A 21,922-nucleotide genomic window follows, 5' to 3' on the forward strand; every position below is an offset into this window, starting at 1 on the left:
AGGCCACATGACCAGTACTGCCCACCACTCTGCTAGTAAATACAAATGAACCTAGAAAAAAATTCAGTAATGTTTTTCATTGGAATATGCAAATGGGCATGATTTAAGTTACCAGATGGAATATTTACATGGACCTACTACTGACAAATTTTCATCTTGTAAAACGTGTAGGAAGCAACATAGTGCATGTCTACAGTACAAGCCTTAATTTCAACTACACTTTCTAAGATTGTATCACAGGTGTTGTCAAAAATGCTTTTTTTTTTTTGCACTTGTAAAGAATTTTGATAAGATCCCAATCATATAAATACTGTCCATCATGTAAACAATCCTCTTTCAGAACATTAAGAAAACATCAATGAGCCGAAGAAGAACTCACAATGCTTTTTTAAAAAGCATTCTTTAAGTACTTAAAAAAAATACATCAGTGTCCAACCTATACACTTTTCTTTTCAATAAGGTATGTATAATGATCCATTAAACAGGACCATAGCTGACTTTGTGCATATCACTTCCCACATAGGGTTGCCAAATGGTTTAACCAAAAATACTGAACACCTCCCACCCCCACCCCCAAAAAATGTGGAAAAAATTCTGTTGAGGGCAAAAAAAGGGGAAGACCATTAAAACAGCATGGCCCCTTTAAGTGCATGAGGAGTCAGAATAGGGATAGGAAGAGGGGAGAGGTTGAGCACTAAGACCCAGAGAAGGCATTGCTTTCCATTCCTTCACGTCTTTAGGCTTTTTGCTGGCAGGCATCTTTATCGAGTCCGGGGGCGGGGGCAGGGGCTGGGCCCATTTGCTGAGTGTGTCATAGGGTTGTCAGGTGTCTGGTATTTTTGCCTCCTGGCAGGGGAAAAAACCCAGAAAATACCAGACATTTTAGGTGTCCGGTATTTTCTGAAATCTTTTTACTAGACAGAATGTCAATACCGGACACCCGGAAACCCTATTCCTACACAATACACAAAATCCAGTATATCTACAAAACACTCTGTGCTACAATGAGGACTAATAAAAGAGGTCCTTAATTCTTCTTTTAAAAACACAGAAACATAGCTCTCTTCCATCACACACACCTAACAACTTGTTTGGGTACGGTCAATATTTTAGAGTTTTATTAGCACAGATTTTTATCTCTATTACTGCTCATCTTACCAGTGTCTGAAGAACCTAATTTTTCCACTGCTGATGACTCTAATTTTTTTGCATTTTCTTTAATCTCTGAGCATTCATTTAGTTTTTCTAGACTTTGAGAGGCAGTATCCAGCAAAATGCTATCACCAATCACAGAAGGCATTCTCTCATATATTTTTAATTTGTTCTGAAGCTCTGAAATCTGCAAATGTTAAAATTAAAAGTTAGATGCCAATTCATAATAAATGTGAAAACTGTATTAAAAATGCAATATTGCCTAACCTCCTCCTGCAATATTTTCAGCTGTTCTGCATGTTTCTTGTCTCTCTCTTCAAGAACCCTTGTATGATCCTCTTCTTTTTTCATAAATTCTATTTCTCTAGTGGAGGAAGATACAATTGTACTGCAACATTAAAAGGATTTCAGCTGATAAGGAAAGATTAAAATTGATTATTTATTCAATTAATGTAATTATCCTTGTTGTAAGATCAATATTTTAAACATTGCAAATGATCAAACACACAACTTTCAGTAATTATGTTCATTATTTTTGTAAGCCCACAAACTCAAGTATGTGCAAGAAAAACAGGAACTACAACTGTTAAGTTTATTCTGGGTTGTAGCTTAAAAATGCCATATAAAGTAAGTGGCACTCGTACCCCCTCAAGATTCTTTCCATTTGGCTATTTTTACTTGAAAAAAAATGCAGGAAAGGCTAATGTTGAAATTGTAAAATACTTCTGTAACAACCACTTTGCAGAAACTGCTCTGAAAAAAGTGGGAGGAACCAAGCTAACTCTCCCACAAGACATGCAATGGAACTCAGTACTGTACTGTTTTGAGCACTATATCAAGAACTGGCCTAATCTGAAGACAGTTTGTGAACAAAATAGGGAAAAAATAGATGGCACTATTACAGCCAAAGTTCTCAACACTGGGCTTAAGAGAAATGTTCAACACATGCTGAGTATCCTGAAGCCAATTTCTGTAGCCTTGAACAAAATGCAGGGAAAGAGGAAGTTACTCCCCTAGTGGGAGTTTGAGATGTGTGTCCGCATGGGTGCTCCACTCTAGGTGCTGGTGCGTCCTAACACCAGCAATCTTCTTTAACAGTGGTCTGCTGCACCACACATGCACAGTGGTGTCTCCTTGTGCCGTTAGCATCTGTTAGTTGCGCGCGTGGCACCTCCGGTCCATCTCTACTTTGGACATGCCCCGAAGAGACTCCAAAGTAGGGAAGAAAGGGTAGTAGAGCACCCCTGGGAACACACATCTCAAAGAACTCTAGTTACTGAACAAGATAAGTAACTCTCTCTTCTTCTTCTTCTTCTTCAAGTGATGTCCCTTTGGATGCTCCACTCTAGATGTCTGAAGAGCAGCATCTGTCTCGTATAGGTGGTGTTGGAGCCTTGCCCCAGAGACTGTACAGAGAACCACCTGACCCACTAATGCTGTCGGAATTAGGCCGGAAGTCAAGGCACAGTTTTTGGTAAATGTGTGCTCGGAGGACCAGGTTGCTGCTCTGCAGATGTCTTCTAATGGGACATGTTCAGGAAGGCTGTGGTGGAAGCCACTGCTCTGGTGGAATTTGCTGTGATGACAGGTGGTGGCTGCTTGTTATGGACTGTGTAACAAACATGGATGCAAGAGGAGATCCTTTTTGATATCCTTTAGGAGAAGACAGCTTGTCCTTTTGAGCATTCAACAAAAGAAATGAAAAGTCTCATGGACTTCCTCCAGGACTTGGTCCTAACGAGATAAAAGGCAATCGTTCATTGTACATCGAGGGCGTGTACCACTGCTTGAATTGCGTCATCATGTGGCTTTGGACAGAATGCAGGAAAGTGGATTGGTTCATTAATATGGAAAAGTATAGGAATTTTCAGGAGGAACTCTGGGCGAGGTTTGAGTGTTACACTCTCTTTGCTGAAGATTGTATAAGAGGGATCTGCCATCAAAGCTGCTATTTCTCCTACTTGTCTGCTGGAAGTGATGGCTATGAGAAAGGCCACCTTCATCGAGAGATGTAGCTATGAGCAAGTGGTTCAAAGAGTGGCTTTGTGAGACTCTTAAGGACATGATTGAGGTCCCACAGAGGAGTAGATGGTCTCACTGCAGGGTACATATTTTGGAATCCTGTTAAGAACTGTTTGGTCATGGGATGCGAGAAGAGCGAGATCCCATCCATTAGTTTGTGAAATTCAGCAACCTTTATTAAACTAAAGGAGGTCCTGACTCCCATAGCTTAAGAAGGTAGTCCAGTATGATTACTAGAAGCGTGGTGGAGATGGAATATTGTGTTTTTCCCATATCCACTTTGAGAATCTTTTCTGTTTATAGGTGTAGGATTTTCTGGTAGAATACCGTCAACTACTGATTAGTATTTACTTTACTCTGTCACAGCAGGATGTTTCAGCATCATGGAGCCATGAAGGAACCAGGCTTTGAGATGAAGTGTGACTGGGTCCGGATGGAGGGTTCTGCCGTGATGCTGAGATAAAAGATTGGAATGTGGAAAGAATGCATGAGGAACGGAGATTGCCAATCATTACAGATAAGGAAACTAGGTCTGGACTTTGATGGTGCTACTAATATGACGTGTGATCAATCCTGTTTGATTTTCATGATTACTCGATGGATCAAAGGTAATGGTGGGAACACATATAGGAGTGGGGTTTCCCATTTCAGAGAAATCATCCCCTAGATATTTCTTGCCCAGGGCTGCCCTGGAGTAAGGTAGTGTTGCCTTGGCTGTTACTGAATCTAGTTGAGCAGCTAAAACTCAAGAGTCTGTGTGGGCTGCAGCGTGAAGTAGGTGGCTACAGCCACCAGAGTTTTTGAAAATACTCTTGGTGCTGTTGATAGGCCCAATGGGAGAACTCGGTACTGGCAGTGGTTGTTTCTGACTGTGAAATGTGGGAAACATCTCTGTGCTGGATGGATTGTTATATGGAAATAGGCATCTTCGAAGTTGTGGGCTGAGAACCAATCTCCATGGTCTGATGGTTGCTAAAGTGGCCATTTTGAACCTTCAGTATGTTATATACTTGTTGAACTTTCCGAAATCTAGTATGGGTCTCCACCCCCTTGTCTTCTGTGTGAGGAAGTATTTCGAGTGAGAGTGGTTCCTGAAGAGGGGTGGGGAGGAGAGGTAGGTAGGGGGAGTGGATGTGAAGGGGATGAAGATCTGTGGATTCTAGAGAGTATCAGTTTGGTCGGATGTTATTTCGGTCCATTGTTGGAAGAAGGACCATAGCTAGTGGCTAAATTGGAGGTTTGATGGTGCCGGCGATGGTATGGCAGGGATGTTGCTCAAGCCCTAGACCAAAGCTTCAAATTTGCTGTTTCAATGTGGATGGTTGGTTAGAGTTGGATTACTGCTGGCGGTGTGAACTCCCTGGGTATCCCTGAGGCTTAGAGCCATGAGGCTCTGCGCATGACACTTGCCATGGCAGTGCTATGTGTGGCAGTGTCTGTGACATCTAGATCCACTTGGAGTGCCGTACAGGCGATGGTATAGCCCTCTCGAATTATGCCCTGAAGTTGAGGCCACTTCTGTTCTGGGAGGAACTGTAAGAGGTCTTGTAATTTGAATAGTTAGTATAATTGTACCCAGTTCAACAGGTTAATCATTAACATTTGGAGGATTTTTCTTGCCATGCTGTAATAGGAGGAGAACATCACCAGATAGACATTTAAGTTGTTTTATTTAACTAAAACAACAATGTTATGTATTCTGGATTTTTTTCTTCAACAGCAAACAAAACAAGCATATGAATTTTTTAGTTTAGTTAAATATCCAATTTTAAAAAAATCAGGTTTGTTTTTGTTAAAATTTAAAAATATTGAAATATTAAAAAATGCAAACATTAAATCAATTGTCAGCCAGGTCAACATGAGAAACTTAAAATATTGGCTTTTGCAGCTATTTCAGTTGTATTCACCTTCATTTTCTTGTTTGTTCATAATCTGTAAATGAAAAACAAGTTTTTCTGCTTTTTCAGGTCCCAACAATTTCTCAGCTTGGAATGAATTAGTTTAAATTCATATGATTGTTTTGTTTGCTGTTGAAGAAAAAATCCAGAATACATAACATTGTTGTTTTAGTTAAATAAAACAATTTAAATGTCTATCTGGTGATGTTCTGCCCCTATTACAGCATGGCAAGAAAATCCTCCAAATATTAATGATTAACCTGTTGAACTGGAGATAGTTCATCTCCCAATGACTTCATAAATATCTGCTTCAACTAATCTTTGGTAAATAAAAGAACCAAACAATCATTAATTTTCTGATATAGCTGTAAAATTAATCTGAAAAGATTTCAAACTAAATTACTATTTAAAGATGTATGGGTATGTCTACACTAAAGCGTTATTTCGAAATATCTTATTTCGAAATAGTTAATTTGAAATAAATTATTTTGAAATAACGCGTCTACACACAACATGCATTTCGAAATAGTATTTTGCTATTTCGAAATAGAACGTCTACATTGAGTGGATGCTGAATCGCATTTAAGGCCAGCAGGCTTGGAGCTGGCACAGGCACTGTGGCCAGAGTCAATCCCTTTAAGGACTCTGGGAAGGGAGGAGGGAGAAGAGTGTTCTTGGATGAGGCTGGAGTGGCCACCAGGGCACCCTGGGAAGACTGGAGGCCCCCTATTTCGAAATAAGTGCTGTGTAGTCTACACAGCACTTATTTCAAAAGAGCTATTTCGAATTTGGCATTATTCCTCGTGCAATGAGGTTTACCACTATTTCAAATTAATAGTGCTCCACTATTTCAAATTAATTTTGAAATAGCGGTTTGGCTGTGTAGATGCTAGTAAAGTTATTTTGAATAACAGCTGTTATTTAGAAATAACTTTGCTGTGCAGACATACCCTATAGTGTGTACCTTCTAATAATGAAACCTACATCTCTGAGTTGTGAAGAATATGTATTAAGGTTATAAAAACCAACAAAAATGCACTTTGATGTAGAAAATCATGATTCAATCGAGTCTTCCTGGCTAGTAATTTAAATCATGATTTAAATCAAAAAAACCACTCTGGTGCTAAAGCACTGCATCACCACAAGCCAACCCTCTCTACACATCAACGTGCTAGTCCTTTATTTCTCTCAGCGTACCAGAAGCACTGCTACATCCTCTTGTTGCATAACTACTTGCATCAGCTGTCAATCTATTCTTCAGCAAGCTGCAGAGTAAAAATACATCCACCTTGCAGCTGGGACTAGGGATGGAAGCAACTAATTGACTAGTCAACTATCCAATAAGCGAAAGCTTATTGGATAGTCAACACACTAGTCAACTAGTCACTCATCCCCCTTGCTGCCTCTATCAGAAAGAGTCATCAAGGGACGGTAGAAGAGAGGATGCTGGGGGAAGCCGGCTTAAATGCCAGTTCCCCCAGCTTCAGATCCGTAGGAGGGGAAAGGGGCAGTAGTAGCATTCCACCTTTGAAACATACAAGAGCCCCAGCAGGGACTCTTGTGCATTTCAAAGATTGAAACACTCTGTGGGGCCTGAGGCCAGCGGGGACTCCCCACTGGCCCTGGGCTCCATGTGGCATTTCAAAGTGGAAGAGCCGCATGGAGCTCAGGGTCAGCAGGAACTTCAGAGTCCCCCGCTACCCCTACCCCCAAGGCTCCATGCGGCATTTCAATCTTTGAAATGCACAAAAGGGCTCTTATATATTTCAAAGCCGGAATGCAGCGCAGCACTTCCACCTTGGAAATGTATCAACAGCCAGGCTGGCTCCTGTTATATTTCAAAGCAGAAGCACCCTTATCAACTAATCGAATAGTCAATGGAAATTCCATTGACTATTCGATTAATTGACTAATCTAATTTTAACATCCCTAGCTGGGACATCTAATTTCCAGATCAGTAAGATGTACAAACTCACTCTGTTTGACCAAGTGAACTAAAAATAGCAGTGCAAGCATGGCAGCAGAAGCAGCAGCTCAGGCTTGCCACCAGACTATATACCAAAAATCTCTGATCAGAGGTAGCAAGCATACAGCCACACTAGCTAAAAATTACACCTTCCAGCTGCCAGCATAGACATATCACAAGGCCTCAGCAGGAGCTCTTGTACATTTCAAAGGAGGAATGCGAAAGTGCCTATTGACTAATCAATTAACCGTATTTTAACATCCCTAGTGTCAATCACTCAAAAGTTAGAAAGTGGCAGAAATGAGATTGTGTCATTCTGTATATGTACATGTGCTGAATTAAAACTACAGGAGCAATCTCCCTCCACCCCCTCAAATAACAGGACTTATTCAATAAATGAATAGTGCTCACTGGATTTTTTTTTTTTAATTCTTATTCATTGTGTAGCCAAAGAGGCCTTATTTATCACATAACATCGTGACTCATCACTCAGTATCAGGTGAGCCAACCAGCCCATACTAAATATAGTATCATTATTTTCTCATGTACTTTTATGGTAATTATCACCATATTTCCTGAATGCATCACTATTTTCACATTTTAAGAGGCAAGGTGGAATTATTATCAACATTTAAGAGATGGGGGAACTGAGGAACATATTATTTGTCTCAATTTGTGGCATCTGAAAAATCAGGCCCAACAGTATTTAGCATTTCATAACCCCTCATATGTCCAAAGCACAGCTCTCATTGAGGACAGCTGCTCTTGAGTGCTCAGCACTTCTACAAACTACACCCTAAGCATCTTGAGATAAGCACCCAGAAAATAAGGAGCACACAGTTAGTGGCCAGCTATTGAACATTTTAATTTAGGTGACTTGCCCAACCTCATATAGGAAATTCGGTTACAGAAACAAAGATAATCCACTCTTTAGGTCAGGCCTGGGTAAAATACAGCTCATGGGCCACATCCCACCCACGAAGCCACCAGATCCAGCCCGTGGAGGCAGCGGGAAGTCCCAGGCAGGCTCTCCTGTTTGCCCCTACAGCCCCACACGCTGCTCAGAAACACAGCTATCAGCCCCCATTTCTGTTTCAAAACTGAAAGAGAGGGGAGAAAGATTCAGGAGCTGCCTCCACCCCCTGCACAATCCCATTGGCCAGTTTCTAGCCAGAAACTGGCCAATGGGAGCTGCCTGTTTGAATAACAGGCAGCCAAGAAGAACCAAGCCCCTTCTCCTTGGCTCAGTTATTCACTCAAGCATACGGCTGGATGGGCGGGCGGGCAGGCTGGCAGGGAAACGTTTTAAGCTCTGCGAGCCTTAGCTCAGCAGGTAGGCAGGCTGGTTTGGCTGCTGGCTGGTAAGTCTCCTGGCCAGAGTCCACTTCTGGTACCTCAGCCCCTTCCTTCCCCAACCCTCTTCCCACCCCCATAAACATACCCAAATCCTCTGCCCCCCTCTTGCACCCATACCTCCTCCCATATCTGGCACCCCAATTTCCTGCCCCAGATCACAATCCCTTCCTACCCTAGGTCACATCCCAAACCCCTGCACTCTAGTCCCCTGCCCTAGGTCACAACCACCTCCTTCACCCAAACTCCCTCCCAGACTCCATTCTCCCACCTGCACCTTAATTCCTTACCCCAAGCTCCCTTCTGTACCCAACCTCCATCCCAGATCCCACATCTCCTCCATTAATATCATGGAAGAGTGCAGCCCTTGACCACTTCCCAGTGTCTTGGAGTGCCTCCCCACATCAAAAATTATTGGCCACCAAGGGCTGAATTAAGGTTGCACATAACTTTCACTCACTTAAAATCTTTTTAGTTAATAAAACTTGTTTTAGCTAATCCAGCGTGTTTAAATTGAAGTGTTTGGGAAACTCCATACTGAGTGGCAAGTTGTGTGCATATTATTTATTTATTATTGCTGACTTTTTATAAGCTTGCACTGTCCAGAAGAGGGTTGGGCAATACAGTATATTCATATCTGGGGGAAAATCTAAGAATGGGTGCGTGTGGAGGTCATCCTGCGGGATAATAAAGGCTGATAAGAACCAAAGTGTGACTGCCTGGCTGCAGAACATACACTCCTGGTGTCTGTCTAATACGCCAGCCACTAGGCCACATGTAGCTATTTGGCCAGTTGAGTGTGGCTAGTTCACTATAGCAGTAGCCATTATAGTGGCTATTGCTTCAGAACTAGTTGGATACCATGGACATAGACAGACATAGCTGGGAGCGACATGCATGCTGGCGGCTATAAGTAATCCAGGCTGAAGGTTCCAACAAAGCATTGTAAAGGTTAGAGAGGCAGGGGTGACACAGCTACTCAGTCTGGATTGCACCATGGTATGTCACACAGCTAAGCAGCTCAAAAATGTTTAAACATTCTTTTGACTGTGTATTTTTTCTATACCCATTCTCATAAACAGCTAACCTGTTTTTCTGAAACTTCCCACCCAAAATCAGCATTTGACAGACTGACTATAGCTTGGAAAAATTCAGCCTGAATGGTTAAAATCTGGAAGAATCATAAGCAACTGAAAACAGGATCTTACAATGGATAGTACTAGGTAGCTTGTACTATAGGTGTTGCTACCAGCTCTGCTTATAACATAGGACAAATAGAACCACGAAAGAGAGAATTAAAAAAAAAACCTTTTCATGAAATTATTCCACTTCAGTGTACTTACTTCTGTTGGTAATCTTTAAGTAATTTCTTGGCCTTGTTGTATTTCTTCTCCAGGGAATCATACTGTTCCTGGGTTTCTTTAAGGTGTTCATTTACTGTCTTGCATAAACTTTGTGCCTCTAACCAGTAGGTCTCCAACTTCTTAATTTTCTCTTTGCTCTCTTCTAAAGTTCGCTGAAGCTGGGACTTACTTGATTCATGTTCTATTTTTTCAGCTTCAGTAGTTTTTAACTTAAAAAGGAAAATATTCAGAAAACTACTTAAGAACTATGTCTTAAGATAAAGTTAAAAATCAAAATAGCTGCTTAAAAATTGTAAGTGGATAATTACTACTAACTTACTACATCAATCTTAGTAGTATTAAAAGCAAGACTTTGAATAGGTATACAGTTTTTCATCCAGTAGTATCTAAAATGCTTTAAGTCTTTATATATAAATATCATTTCAACACATCCATCTCTTTCCATGTTGTGAGAGTTTTAGAAATCAAACTATATGGTACATAAGTGGAAAACACACACACCAGCCTGCTGTTCCAGCCTATTTCTCAAAACCCACCAACACCAGGCTAACTGCAAGACTGAGACAAAACAGTTACCTACCTTTTGTAACTGTTACTTCTTTGAGATGTGTTGCTCATGTCCATTCTATTTTAGGTGTGTGTGTATGCCTATGTGCACAGTTGTTGGAGATTTTTGCCTTAGCAATATCCATGGATTAGAGCTCCCATGCAGCAGTATATTTGGGGCAGATGGCCATAAGCTCTCTCAGTTCCTTCTTTCCAGCAACTCCTACTGTGGGGTAGGAGGACAGTAAATGGAATGGACATGAGCAATACAACTTGAAGAATAACACCTACATAAGTTGGTAATAGTTTTTTCTTCAAGTGCTTGCTCATGTCGATTTTAGGTGACTCAGAAGTAGTATCCATGGAGATGGGCTTGCAATTCACAGCTTAGCAGCGTGCAGTACTGCCCTGTCAAAGACAGTATCGTCCTAGGCTTGCTGGGTCAGTACATAGTGGAACGTACAGTATGAACAGATGATCAGGTGGCTTCTCTATAATTGTCCTGAATAGGCACATGGCCCAGAGAGACTGCAGAAGAGGCTTGCACCCTGGCAAAGTGGATGGCTACAATCACCAGAGGCAGCATTTTCACCTGGTCATAGCAGAAGCAAATGCAGGTTATCTCCAAGAATAATTTTTTTGAGTGTTTACAGGACAACCTTTAAGTTTGTCAGCCACCATGATGAACAATTGTGTTTATTTATGAAACAACCTAGTTCTGTGAACATCCAAGGCATGGAGTCTAGACTCCTCCTCCAATTTATACAGTTTCAGAAAGAAGACTGTTAAGTAGATGTCTTGACTCAAAGGAAACTCCAGGTGGTCTGAGCTGGATGTTGTAGAAGACTATGCATAGAAGTTTAGAGGTGAGAGCCCAAATTTCAGATACTTGACAGGCCAATATCACTGTATCTAGGAAGAGGACCCTGGGAATCAATGGCAGTGGGAGGAAAGCATATATAAGGACTCCTGACTTTGGCAGAAAAGAATCCAACAGGGATCTTCAATTCATGCCCCCAGTTGAGCAGAAGATGTGGCACTTTCTGTTCTGCCTGGATACAATCAGGCTCACCTGGGGACTTCCCTCTTCTGCAGAACAGGAAACGGACCACCTCAGGGTCTAGGGACTTCTCATAACAAGACGAGAGTGTTCTTGGACACTGGAAGGTGACTGGCAACAAGACGTATATCAAGGCTACTCAATACATGGCCCGTGGGAGACATGAGGCCCACGGCCCATTTGTTTGCAGCTCGCAGTGGGAGCCAAAATAAAAAGTAGTCAATATCATGGTCTTCTGTTGAAATGTGTTTAGTAGTTAAATTCCTGGACTGTCATTGTTCATTAAAAGTGCTCTCATATGGGGGAAGTGAAGTAAATATTGCATTTTATTAATATCAGCAGAACTGACTTAAATAGGACCTGTGTGTTGTGTAGTCTTGCCTTAATCTTTGTATTCATACCCTTCAGTGTGAAAGAAGCTATTTGCATGTATATGCAACCACGCTTAAGTTGCGGCCTTCGGCATGTGCTCAGAGTATCATTGTGGCCCCTGGAGCTTCCAAAGTTGAGTAGCCCTGGTGTACATTGTGCTGCAAATAAAAAGTCCCAGAGCCACAGGGCCTCCTAACACAGGGTAGATGACCTGGCTCTTCCCTGCCTCCTGATAAAGACGACCATAGTCATATTGTCCACCAAGATGTGGATCACCCAGTCTCAAATCTTAGATAGAAGGGTTTGTCATGTCAGGATCCAGTAGATAAGCTGTGGCACCATCTTTAGGTGCACCCTCACAATGACTGCTTCTGGCCACCCTGACTTCTGGGAGAGCCCCATTGAGCAATATGACAGGAGGAAGTTGAGTAGCGTCTCTAAGGTTCCTTGTTCCTTCTCCCATAGAAGCCAGATCTGGAAGCCCCCCCAGGATCAAGACTGCAGTGCAGGGTGGAACAGCTCCCTAGATGCTGAGGGGTATGCAGACCCATGGAGCACAATGTAGTTTGGAAGTCTTTGAGCCCAGGGCACCTGGAGTTAGTAAGTTCTGAAAAAAGCCTGGCGCCCTCAAATAGTTGCTGGCTTGTCTGATGCAGCCAGGGAGGAGTGGGAGTATTGGACCAGCATTATCCATGGATTCCAGTACTACTGCAACAGTGGGACCCCTGTCCCTCTTACATCATGGTCCCAACTCTGACCCCTGTCCCTCCAGAAAACATGGCAGGGCCACTGAGGCCTGGGTTTGTCTGCTGAACCTAGAGGACAAATGATAAGGTGAACAGTGGTGCCTGCCTGAACACAAAAAAGACTGATGCCAAGATCCCAAATGATCTCTCCAGGATGGTGACTGATATCAAGGAGATCATCGCCTAGACAGCCTTTCACTGGCAGAGCAACCAGGAGAGCAAAGCGGACAGGAGGCTGCAAACAGGGGAGTTTAAGAGGGAGAGCAAGAGAGCCTGCCGCTGAACAGGCTACCAGGTGAGAGTGAGAGTACTAGCCCCTTCCTTGACGCCCAGTCCTCTCTATTCTCCTCCTCTCCATCACTTGCTATTCCCACCTTTATACTGCTGCTTTTTTCCCCAATTCTTCTGTAGGAAGAAGTTTTTCCAACATTTGGCCTATCTAGACTGGACCAAATGTCAGAAAAACCCCATCTTTTGGAAGCCCCCTTATTCCTCGTGGAAAGACGAATATAGGGGTGACCGAAAGATCATGTTTGCTCTTCCACTAAAAGAAGTGGAAGAACAAATGCATCCCTGGATGCAGAAGAGTTTTTCTGGGATAGCTCCAGAATCCTGCAAAACCCCTGCAATCTAGCCATACCCTTGCTGGGTTGAGACGGGATGTGTAGGCTACAGGGTGAGAATGAGGGATTTGGGTGTGGGAAGGGGTGAGAGGTGCAAGTTCTGAGAGGAAACATGGATGCAGGAGGAGGTGGATAAGGGAACACTGGTCGGGGAGGGGACTCCAGGACGGGCAGTGTTAGGGTCAGTTTTCAGGTATCTAAAAGGATGACACGAGGAGGAGGGAGAAAACTTGTTCTTCCTGGTCTCTGAGGATAAAACAAGAAGCAATGGGCTTAAACTGCAGCAAGGGAGGTTTAGGTTGGACATTAGGAAAAAGTTCCTAACTGTCAGGGTGGTTAAACACCGGAATAAATTGCCTAAGGAAGTTCTGGTATCTCCATCTATGGAGATATTTAAGAGTAGGTTAGATAAACGTCTATCAGGGATGGTCTAGACAGTATTGGGTCCTGCCATGAAGGCAGGGGTCTGGACTCGATGACCTCTTGAGGTCCCTTCCAGTCCTAGAATTCTATGTTTATATGATTGTCCAGTACCAGTGGAACAGTGCCTTAACTGAAGAGTCCCATGTTTGATTGTTGGGGACTTCATTGGAGATCTTGTCATGGACCCAGGCCTTCTGACTGGCAAACCGGGTCGTGGTGCCAGGGTCCAAAATTACGGCAAAAGAGACCTGCACCTGTGGTCTGGTGACAACAATCTACGCATCCCGATCACCTTGATCTTCAGTGCCAGAGGCAGATCTGCCTCAGTCCCCTTGTACAGAACATGTGGGGCCAGTCAGCTCTGGTTTTTAGCTTATAGATCTGCTTTAGGCACTAAAAGCCCCCATATAGGCTGGGAGCCCTTACCACCACCCAGAGTATGGGGGGGCCAAATAGGTGTCTGGCTGGGCTTGGGGATACGTCTGCAGTGCTACCCTCTTGAAGCCTCAAGATGGGCACACGGCCTTACATAGGTTCTTTTGCACCAAAAGGCTCCAATTCTTTTACTCTTTCTTGGACACTGGCAAAGAAAGTGGTACCAGCCAAATCCGGTTTCGGTGGCTCACTTCAAACTGAGTCTGATCCACTTGTCACAGTCAGATGAAAACAATTTTGGTGAGGGACGGAGAGCCGACTCCATTAAGAGAGCCTTCAAGTAACTATCCTGCTCTTTCTGTGTAAGAGAGCTAAAGATTTTACAAATCCAACACTTGTCCTTCCAGGCTTTCTCCCAGACACTTGAGACAACTGTTAAGTGGGTCACTGATGGTCAACAGCCCGCTGAATGCTGAACACAACTTGAAGCCAGGAGACTGGGGCATGCCGGGGAAAAGTCCCAGCCAGGACTAACTACTACCTAACATCTATACTTAACAACTGGCTACAAACATTATCAACAAACTATTTACAAAGACCCTAAGACACAAAGCTGGAGAAGACACTACTAGCTCTTACAATACAAGGAAAGGCATTTTGACCAACCACCACAAATGGTAAAAAGAAACTAAGAAGGTACAGGGCCTGCAGCGCCTAATATACCCCTACTAGGGAGTGCCACTCTAGACATCACAATGGCTGGCACTAAGATAGTGCCAAGGCAAAAATCGCTGCTAACTGCACATATGGATGCACACAACCCTAAAATGAACTTGACATGAGCAAGCACTCAAAGAACTAGAATTATGTTTCTACTAAAGTTTCCTGTTTAGTTTTAGTAATAGCAGCGTTTTAACGTTCCATCTCACATTTGGGTGAGAAGTATTGTCTTTTTGGTTTACAGATAATTTCCACATGATTTCCCTTCTGTCATATTGGAAAGTAGATTTAGCAAGTTAATAATGAACTGTTCTATAGTTCCAAACATCTGTGTGATTAGTAGTTTATTATATACTATAACACTCCAGAAACTCCTTCCTAAAAGTGACCACTGCTCCAAAGTGGCAAATACATCCACTGCTTTCTAATTTCTATACAAAGACACAGAATTTTTATGAAACATCAATACTGACCCAAGACAAGTTTATATCCATTGAACTATTTAAGTCAATAAATTCTACTCTAAACAGTATTATTTAAGCATTGATCCTGTTTTAGAATTTCTTCAACCTGTCACAGAATTCAATATTTGAGTACCACATAATTTAAGTTTAGCTATGTGTGTGTCTAGTATGCCCAAAGTACAGGCGTCCTAGTATTGAAAGAGACATCTACTTACCTTTTTTTGGTTTCCAACTTTTTCTCTGGTCATGAAGCTTATCATGAACAATATGGACAGTAAACACTGTAAAGCTTTTAAAAAAAAGTAACTTACTCTCTCTTTTAGTTGGTTAACTTCAGCCGTTGCTACTGCGTGCTTTAATTGAAGCTAGAATGAAATGTAATAATTTTGTCAAGAAATACGCAGAAAGATACTTGAAAGATTATTGCAAGTTTGTTTTTATTTAAGTGATTCACCTCTCACTTAAGATAGTGTAAAGCCATTCACTTGCTCAAGAAAATTAGTCATGATTTTCACCAGTATGAGAGAGAACAGGCTCTTCTATTTTGAGTTTTTCGAAATCAAGCTCTCAATTTAAGAAGAAAAAGGTTTAAAGGTCTTATTGTATCCATATCTGCTGTAAAAATCAAATCATATATCTTAAAAAAAAATCACAAATTAGCTTGAGGAATATTAATAAGAAAAAACAAATAATTAAAATAATTTCTGAAATGAAGTGAACATGCCAAAACCAGTGAAAGTCAGTAATGTTTTGTAAGTGGGCAAGTAGTAAATGCAATCAAATGAAAATACAGTAGTGCTGGGTCTTGTTACATAATGTTCATGAAGAATATAATCATAAAGTATAAACCATAGATTTAAGAAGCAAGAGACATTAGTAGATTAAAGAGGTACATAAAGGCTTCACTTAACTCAAGAAGACTGGCACTGGGGAGGGGGAGGTTGGGACTGGGGTGCATCCCAGCTCCCTGAGCTGCCACACAGCAGCTAGCTGAAGCTAGCTGATGGTGTTTTAAAAACAGCTGCTCCAGGGCACCAGGCCCTACATGATGGAGGGTGGGAAGGGAGAGAAAGTACCAGGCTGGCAGAGAGAGAAGAGACTCTGGCTGGAGGGATATGAAGGGAGGAAGAAGGGGCCCTGGCTGATGGAGAGGAGGAGGGGGAAGGGGAAGGAGCCCTGGCTGGCGTGGCCAGGGAGAGAGTCAGGGTTGCCTTCTTCCTGTGACAGGGGGGTTGGCGAACACAGCAAGCAGGGGACATAGCCCCCTAGTTTTTCCAAAAAAGCAATCTGCAAAAAAGCATCTTAGTGCATACTTATTCACAAAACAACATGCTAATCAGGTTGTAGGGAAGGGCTATATTTCAGATACTCCCCCATTTCTGTTTAGTGTATGGGAAGAATATTCCTAGATTTGCCTCACATACCCTTTCCAGAACTCCTATACTATTCTGATAGGATAGACAGAAAAATCAACCCAAAGAAGATGACTGCACCTAAGTGAAAATAAATAAAAATTTGAGTTCAATAGAAAAGTTGATACATATATTTGATGAGATTTTTTTTTACTTTCTTCAGTTGGAACGGGGAACATAGTACTCTAAGAAGGCAGTAGAAACAAAAACCCCCTCTAATTTCTGACAGTTAATGTCTTTTAATCCATTTTTTAGGTTCTGAAACATGTATTTCGAATTTTATGTACATCAATTTTGACAAAATCCACAAAAATAAAACGTCATTTATAAGAGGCCTTTTTTGTCAGAGGAAAAAGAAGAATATGATGAAATAGGGCACAAAGGAAACTAATACAAATTTTAGAAGACCCAGATGCTCTTCAGCACATCACATAAGATTGGTAAAAAGCTTGGGTAATGTTGTTGTACCTCTTTAAATTTAAGGAGGAACTGTGCTGAATCCATATCCAGTGGCAAATTCATATCTTCATTTTCGTTTTCAGGAAGATAAAAGACTTCCACAGATTTTCCATGTAAATCTGACTCAAAAGCATCTTCATCATCATCATAATCATCATCCTAACAAGATATAAAAACATAACTGAAGTAAATAACAGTCCATTAACGGCAAAAATCTCTAGTCTAGCACACTCTGGTCCGGAAACATAAATAGTCCGGAATTATTTTAGTTAGCCAGATGTCCACTTATCATGGGCGTGGCCAAGTTTCTCACAGTACCATAAAATTTGTTTACAACCACCCGTTCTAACTCTCAGTGTTCTGTGCTGTTATTTAGCTCTAATTCACCCTTAAATGTCTTCTAAGAGCCCAGTAAGCAGTGTAAGTCTTGGTAAATGCTGTTAGACAATATTGACCTTCCATGGTTCGGCAAATGCTCTGATTTGGCACTGGTCTGGTCCCAAGAACATCAGACTAGAGAGGTTCAAATTGTAGATACAATCTTCAAATAACCCAAAAATCATGATTATATCACTTCTGCTGACCAACAATTGTCCTCTTTTGATGGTTGAGCAACTTATAACATACTGTTCAGGTAATCTGCAAACATTCTATACAAAAATTCCCCAAACAGGAAGGGTAAGAAACAGCTATCCCAAATTAAAATAGATTTTTAAAATTAACTTCCTCTCTTCAGATTCCTCTGAAGTTTTCTCACAGAAGATTTTGTCCTGTTCAAAAGAGTGCCAACCTGAGGCCTGGTGGAAAAAAGTATTAAGAGTCACTATTATATGGATTAATATTACAAAGTTTGTATGTTATTATTACCAAGGCTCGACAAAGCATTGAATCTACTCGCCCATGGTGAGTAGATTGCAGACGGGCGCCCCGTTTTCGGCACGCGCATGCGCAATACAGGGCTGGTGAGTGGCTTTCGCTGCCGTTCGTCAAGCTCTGACTATTACCATTTTTAATCAAGTTGGACCTTTTCCTCTTTATCCCCTGGCTATGTGATTCAAAAACATTTAGTTCATTTTCTGTAAAATATCCTTAAATCATGGTTAAAAAATACAGAATTTCTTTATATATTTTGTAGATATACCTGTTCTGTATCATCATGAGCATAGTGTTGCTCATATAGGCACCTCTCTTGCTCTAATGTCTCACTGATAAGACGTGCTACTTCACTCTGAGTTCCAGGCTTCTCTCTTCCAATTAGAAAGCTATAAGAAATAAAACACCACAAATAAAAAGGTATTATGGGGCAAATGTATGTTTGCTAGATGGTAGCCCATTCTACTGCTGTCTTTGGTGACCACTTCTGTCAAATTCTTATCAAAACATTTTACACAACGTGCTGCTTTTCTTTTATCTGTTAATGAACAATTTATTCCCAAAGCATTTTTTTAATTTAAAATTTGTATAAAGAAACACATACCTCACACTGCCTTTAGTGTTTTTTAGCACAGTGGCTGCAAAAAGCTGAGTTACTCCTACTAAACTTATACCATCAACCTCAACGATCTGATCATTTACTTGGATTCTGCAAGACAAATCATTCAGTTTTTTAGAAATAAATAGGACAAAAATTTTAGTCTAACAAGTTATGTGCACAATATAGACTGAAATTAATTCTATGTGATAAATATTCCTTGAAATTCTGCAGTATTTAATTTGACAATTTGTTGAGCCTCAAAAGGCGAACATCTAACAAACTGATCTCCTTACCTCGACTCCTATGAAATTAATCTGAATTTGTTTAATATCTGCTGTGATATTTTCATTAATTTACATTCTTACTGACTTTTTGGGCTGTCACTATTATTCTTGTGGGAATGTGTTGTACATGCATATACTGCAAGTGTAGTCATTGCTGTGATAGGCAAACACAGCTTATGCCTTGTAAAGGTAACAACTGTTTGGAGATCTGAGTTATATAGCTACTAAAAAGCAAAAGAGAAGATTGAAACCATCATATATTCACATGAATTCACAAATAAAATATTCCTAGTCTGAAGACAGAACTGCACCACAAGCTTATTAAATTATAGTCTTTTCAACAGGGACCATACTACAGGCTTCTAGATCAATTCATTAGTTGGAAGATGTCACCATATTGGGATGGATAAGCAAAGGAAAAAAATGGCCACCTTTTTTCACAGGCACTGCCAGTGAAATAAGTAGCATAGATGAAGAAATGCCCTGCAAATGTCCTTCCCTAAAGCCTATATATTCAGACTAGATATATGATGGTTTCTCTAGGTGAACAGAGAACTCTAGATTTAGTTTTGCTTAGTTTGGATTAGACTTCATAGGTACAGATGTCACAGTTTGGTATTAGACATAAGTCATCATGTCACTCTGCAACCCAGAGGCTCTGCCCTCCCACAGCCTCCCTGCCCCAGACACTGTTTAGGGATGGTAATACTGCCTAGCAGCCCAGCCTGGGCAGATTCCTCCTCCCAAAAGGCTGTGGCCAGAACTGCGGGGCAGGATCCTTTGGAGGCGGAATCTGCCCAGGCCAGGCTGCCATGTGGCTTTGCCAATCCCCAAACAGTGTCCGGGGCAGGAAGCAATTCCAACCTCCCTGGGCGCCACTCCGGATTACCCTGTTGCAGGGAATGAGGCTGTGGCAGTGCCACCACCACCGCTCACAGGAGAGATCCCAGGCAGAAGCTCCAGGGAAGCTGGACCTGGGAATACTGGGGGCCTTCCCAGCAGAGAGAGGGCCTGAGGCACCATGGGGGAGCAGGCCCACAGGGAAAGTGGCATGGGGAGACACTGGCTACGCTGACATGGCTGGGAGGCAACTACTGCGTCATGTCCCCTTCTTTCAGCTGGCTGTCATGTGCAACTGCATGTGTGGGGCGGGCTGAGCTGCCCAGGGATGGGACCACAAAGCTGTGAGCCTCCCAATTAGGGGCTGTCAGCCCCCCAGCTCAGGAGGATGCTTCAGCTGGTGCGAGGCCCAGCCCACCCACACCGGGAACACAGGCAGGCTCTGCATCCCCGACCACCCCATCCTCTGCCACACACAGAGAGGCCACACCAGTGCCAAGTTGTCCCAGTGGAACCCGCGACTGCAGTCTGGCAACCCCTCAGGCATCGAAGAGGGGAGGCCCAGCAGTGTTTGCAGGGGGGTATTCCTGCCTCTGCATGGTGGTGCCCGGAGACCCCCCTCTCATTGCATGGCCCCCGACCCTCCTTCACGAGTGTCCTCGGCCCCTCTCCTGCCCCCCTCACAGATTCCCAGCCTCCCTTTTCCACCTGGCATCCCAAAGGAACCCCCGCTCTCTCCTCCTCCCTCCAGCCTCTTTCTCTGCCTTCTTTCCATTTCCTCTCCCCACAGACATCCTCCCTTCTCACTTCAATGCACCCCAGCAATGACACCTTTACTGCCCCTTAATTCCAGGCAGCTGCCCAGATCCTGCTGCCACAGCACCTCGAGCAGCCCCCTACACACAGAAATTCCTGCATATGGGCCTGGTGCAGTTTCTTTGCTAGTTAAGTTGCCTGTTCATGGAAGGGGGCAGGGTGTGCATAGGGAAGGAGGAAAGAGGATAGGGCTGTATGTGGGGATGGGTGGTGCGGTAAGGGGGAATGGTGGAGATGAGGAGGATATAGGAATGGAAGCAGTGGGATGGACAGTGTGGGTGGGAGTAGGGTGAGGGATTAGAGAAGGATGTAGATGTAGGAATATGAAGGAAGGTGGTGGAAGTAAGGATATTAAGGACTGGTTGACTAGTCGCTTTCTCCCCCCCACCTCTTGCTACCTCTAGCACAGGGGTTCCCAATCTTTTTGATACTGGGGACCAGTAAATCCATTCACAAGCTTTTGGAGGACCGGTAGCATTTATTTGCATATTTGCATATTCATTAAGCAAATTATGAATATGCAAATAGTTTCTGGTCCTCCCAAAGCCCCCAATGCCAACTTTAGCAAAGCTTTTGATATGGTCTCCCACAATATTCTTGCCAGCACGTTAACGGAATATGGATTGGATAAATGGACTGTAAGATGGATAGAAAGCTGGCTAGACCAGGGTTTGTTTCCCCAAACTTTATATATTTGGAACCCGGTTTTTTTCAGTACCTTTTTCTGCAGCCCAAAAATATAAACGCATAGTAAAAAAAGAATGAAAAATGAATAAATTTTCACTCGTTATTTATTCACAATAATAATAGTACATAATATAAATCTTGACATAAAAATACTTAAGTGCCTAACTTATTGTTATTACCTTAATTACAATTTAACCAGTAGAATTTTAACAGTTGTAAAGTCTGTTTATTTATAATTGAATGAGCTGAATATAAGTCATTTATTATGTGAGCCCTTTATAGCTTTTAAATAACTAAAAGGAGAACTAATGGGAAGGGTGATGTTGTTTTGCATCACATAGCAACTTTGTGTCAGGAGCAAAAGAAGAAAGTTTTAGCCTCAAATCTGGTTTGACATTCAATCTATTTCTATATTTATTTTTGAAGAAAACCGAAGACGAGAAGCTAGTTTCACACTTACGTGTTGTGATGAAAGGCATTAAGAATTTGACTGCTTTCTCAGATAAATGTGAATATTCATTTCTACAGCTCAACCAAAAATCAACCAAGGAGAGTTTATCAAAGTTCTCTTTTAAGGCAGAGTCACAGGAAAGTTCAATTAATGAATCCACTTCTGATGCATTCAACTGTAATATTTCTTCATTTTCTACCTGTCCAGTGTCAACAATAAACGGGTTCTTAATCCACATTTTCGTGGCATCAATTGGAGGAAAATATTCATTTAAGCTTGATGTTAGCCCCAAGAGATGCTGTGGGTGTCTGGGTGGGATGGGAGGAGACAGGGACCGATACCTGGGGATCGTGTAGCTGCATGCCAAGGCCCAGGAAGCGCGCGGACTGCTCCCCAGTCTCCCAAACACTGGTCT

The 21,922-nt window shown here is 42.2% G+C and overlaps 1 protein-coding gene across 8 annotated transcripts in view; it reads right to left on the minus strand.

The window, feature by feature from the left end:
* Positions 1 to 21,922, minus strand: part of LOC102463966 (neurabin-1-like) — a 93,949-nt gene that overhangs the window by 57,431 nt on the left and 14,596 nt on the right. For all 8 annotated transcript variants that reach the window (XR_012905215.1, XM_075933637.1, XM_075933636.1 and 5 more), the window contains exons 5-11: positions 18,433 to 18,537; positions 18,097 to 18,217; positions 16,965 to 17,114; positions 15,396 to 15,449; positions 9,735 to 9,964; positions 1,420 to 1,516; positions 1,159 to 1,339 (exon numbers count right to left, since the gene is read on the minus strand). Coding sequence is in view for 7 of the 8 variants with exons in the window: in XM_075933637.1 (XP_075789752.1) it covers positions 1,159 to 1,339; positions 1,420 to 1,516; positions 9,735 to 9,964; positions 15,396 to 15,449; positions 16,965 to 17,114; positions 18,097 to 18,217; positions 18,433 to 18,537 (938 nt within the window). In the remaining variant the exon portion in view is untranslated. The remainder of the gene's footprint in view (positions 1 to 1,158; positions 1,340 to 1,419; positions 1,517 to 9,734; positions 9,965 to 15,395; positions 15,450 to 16,964; positions 17,115 to 18,096; positions 18,218 to 18,432; positions 18,538 to 21,922) is intronic.

Source organism: Pelodiscus sinensis, chromosome 7 (genome assembly GCF_049634645.1).
Source record: "Pelodiscus sinensis isolate JC-2024 chromosome 7, ASM4963464v1, whole genome shotgun sequence".
NCBI lineage: Eukaryota > Metazoa > Chordata > Testudines > Trionychidae > Pelodiscus > Pelodiscus sinensis.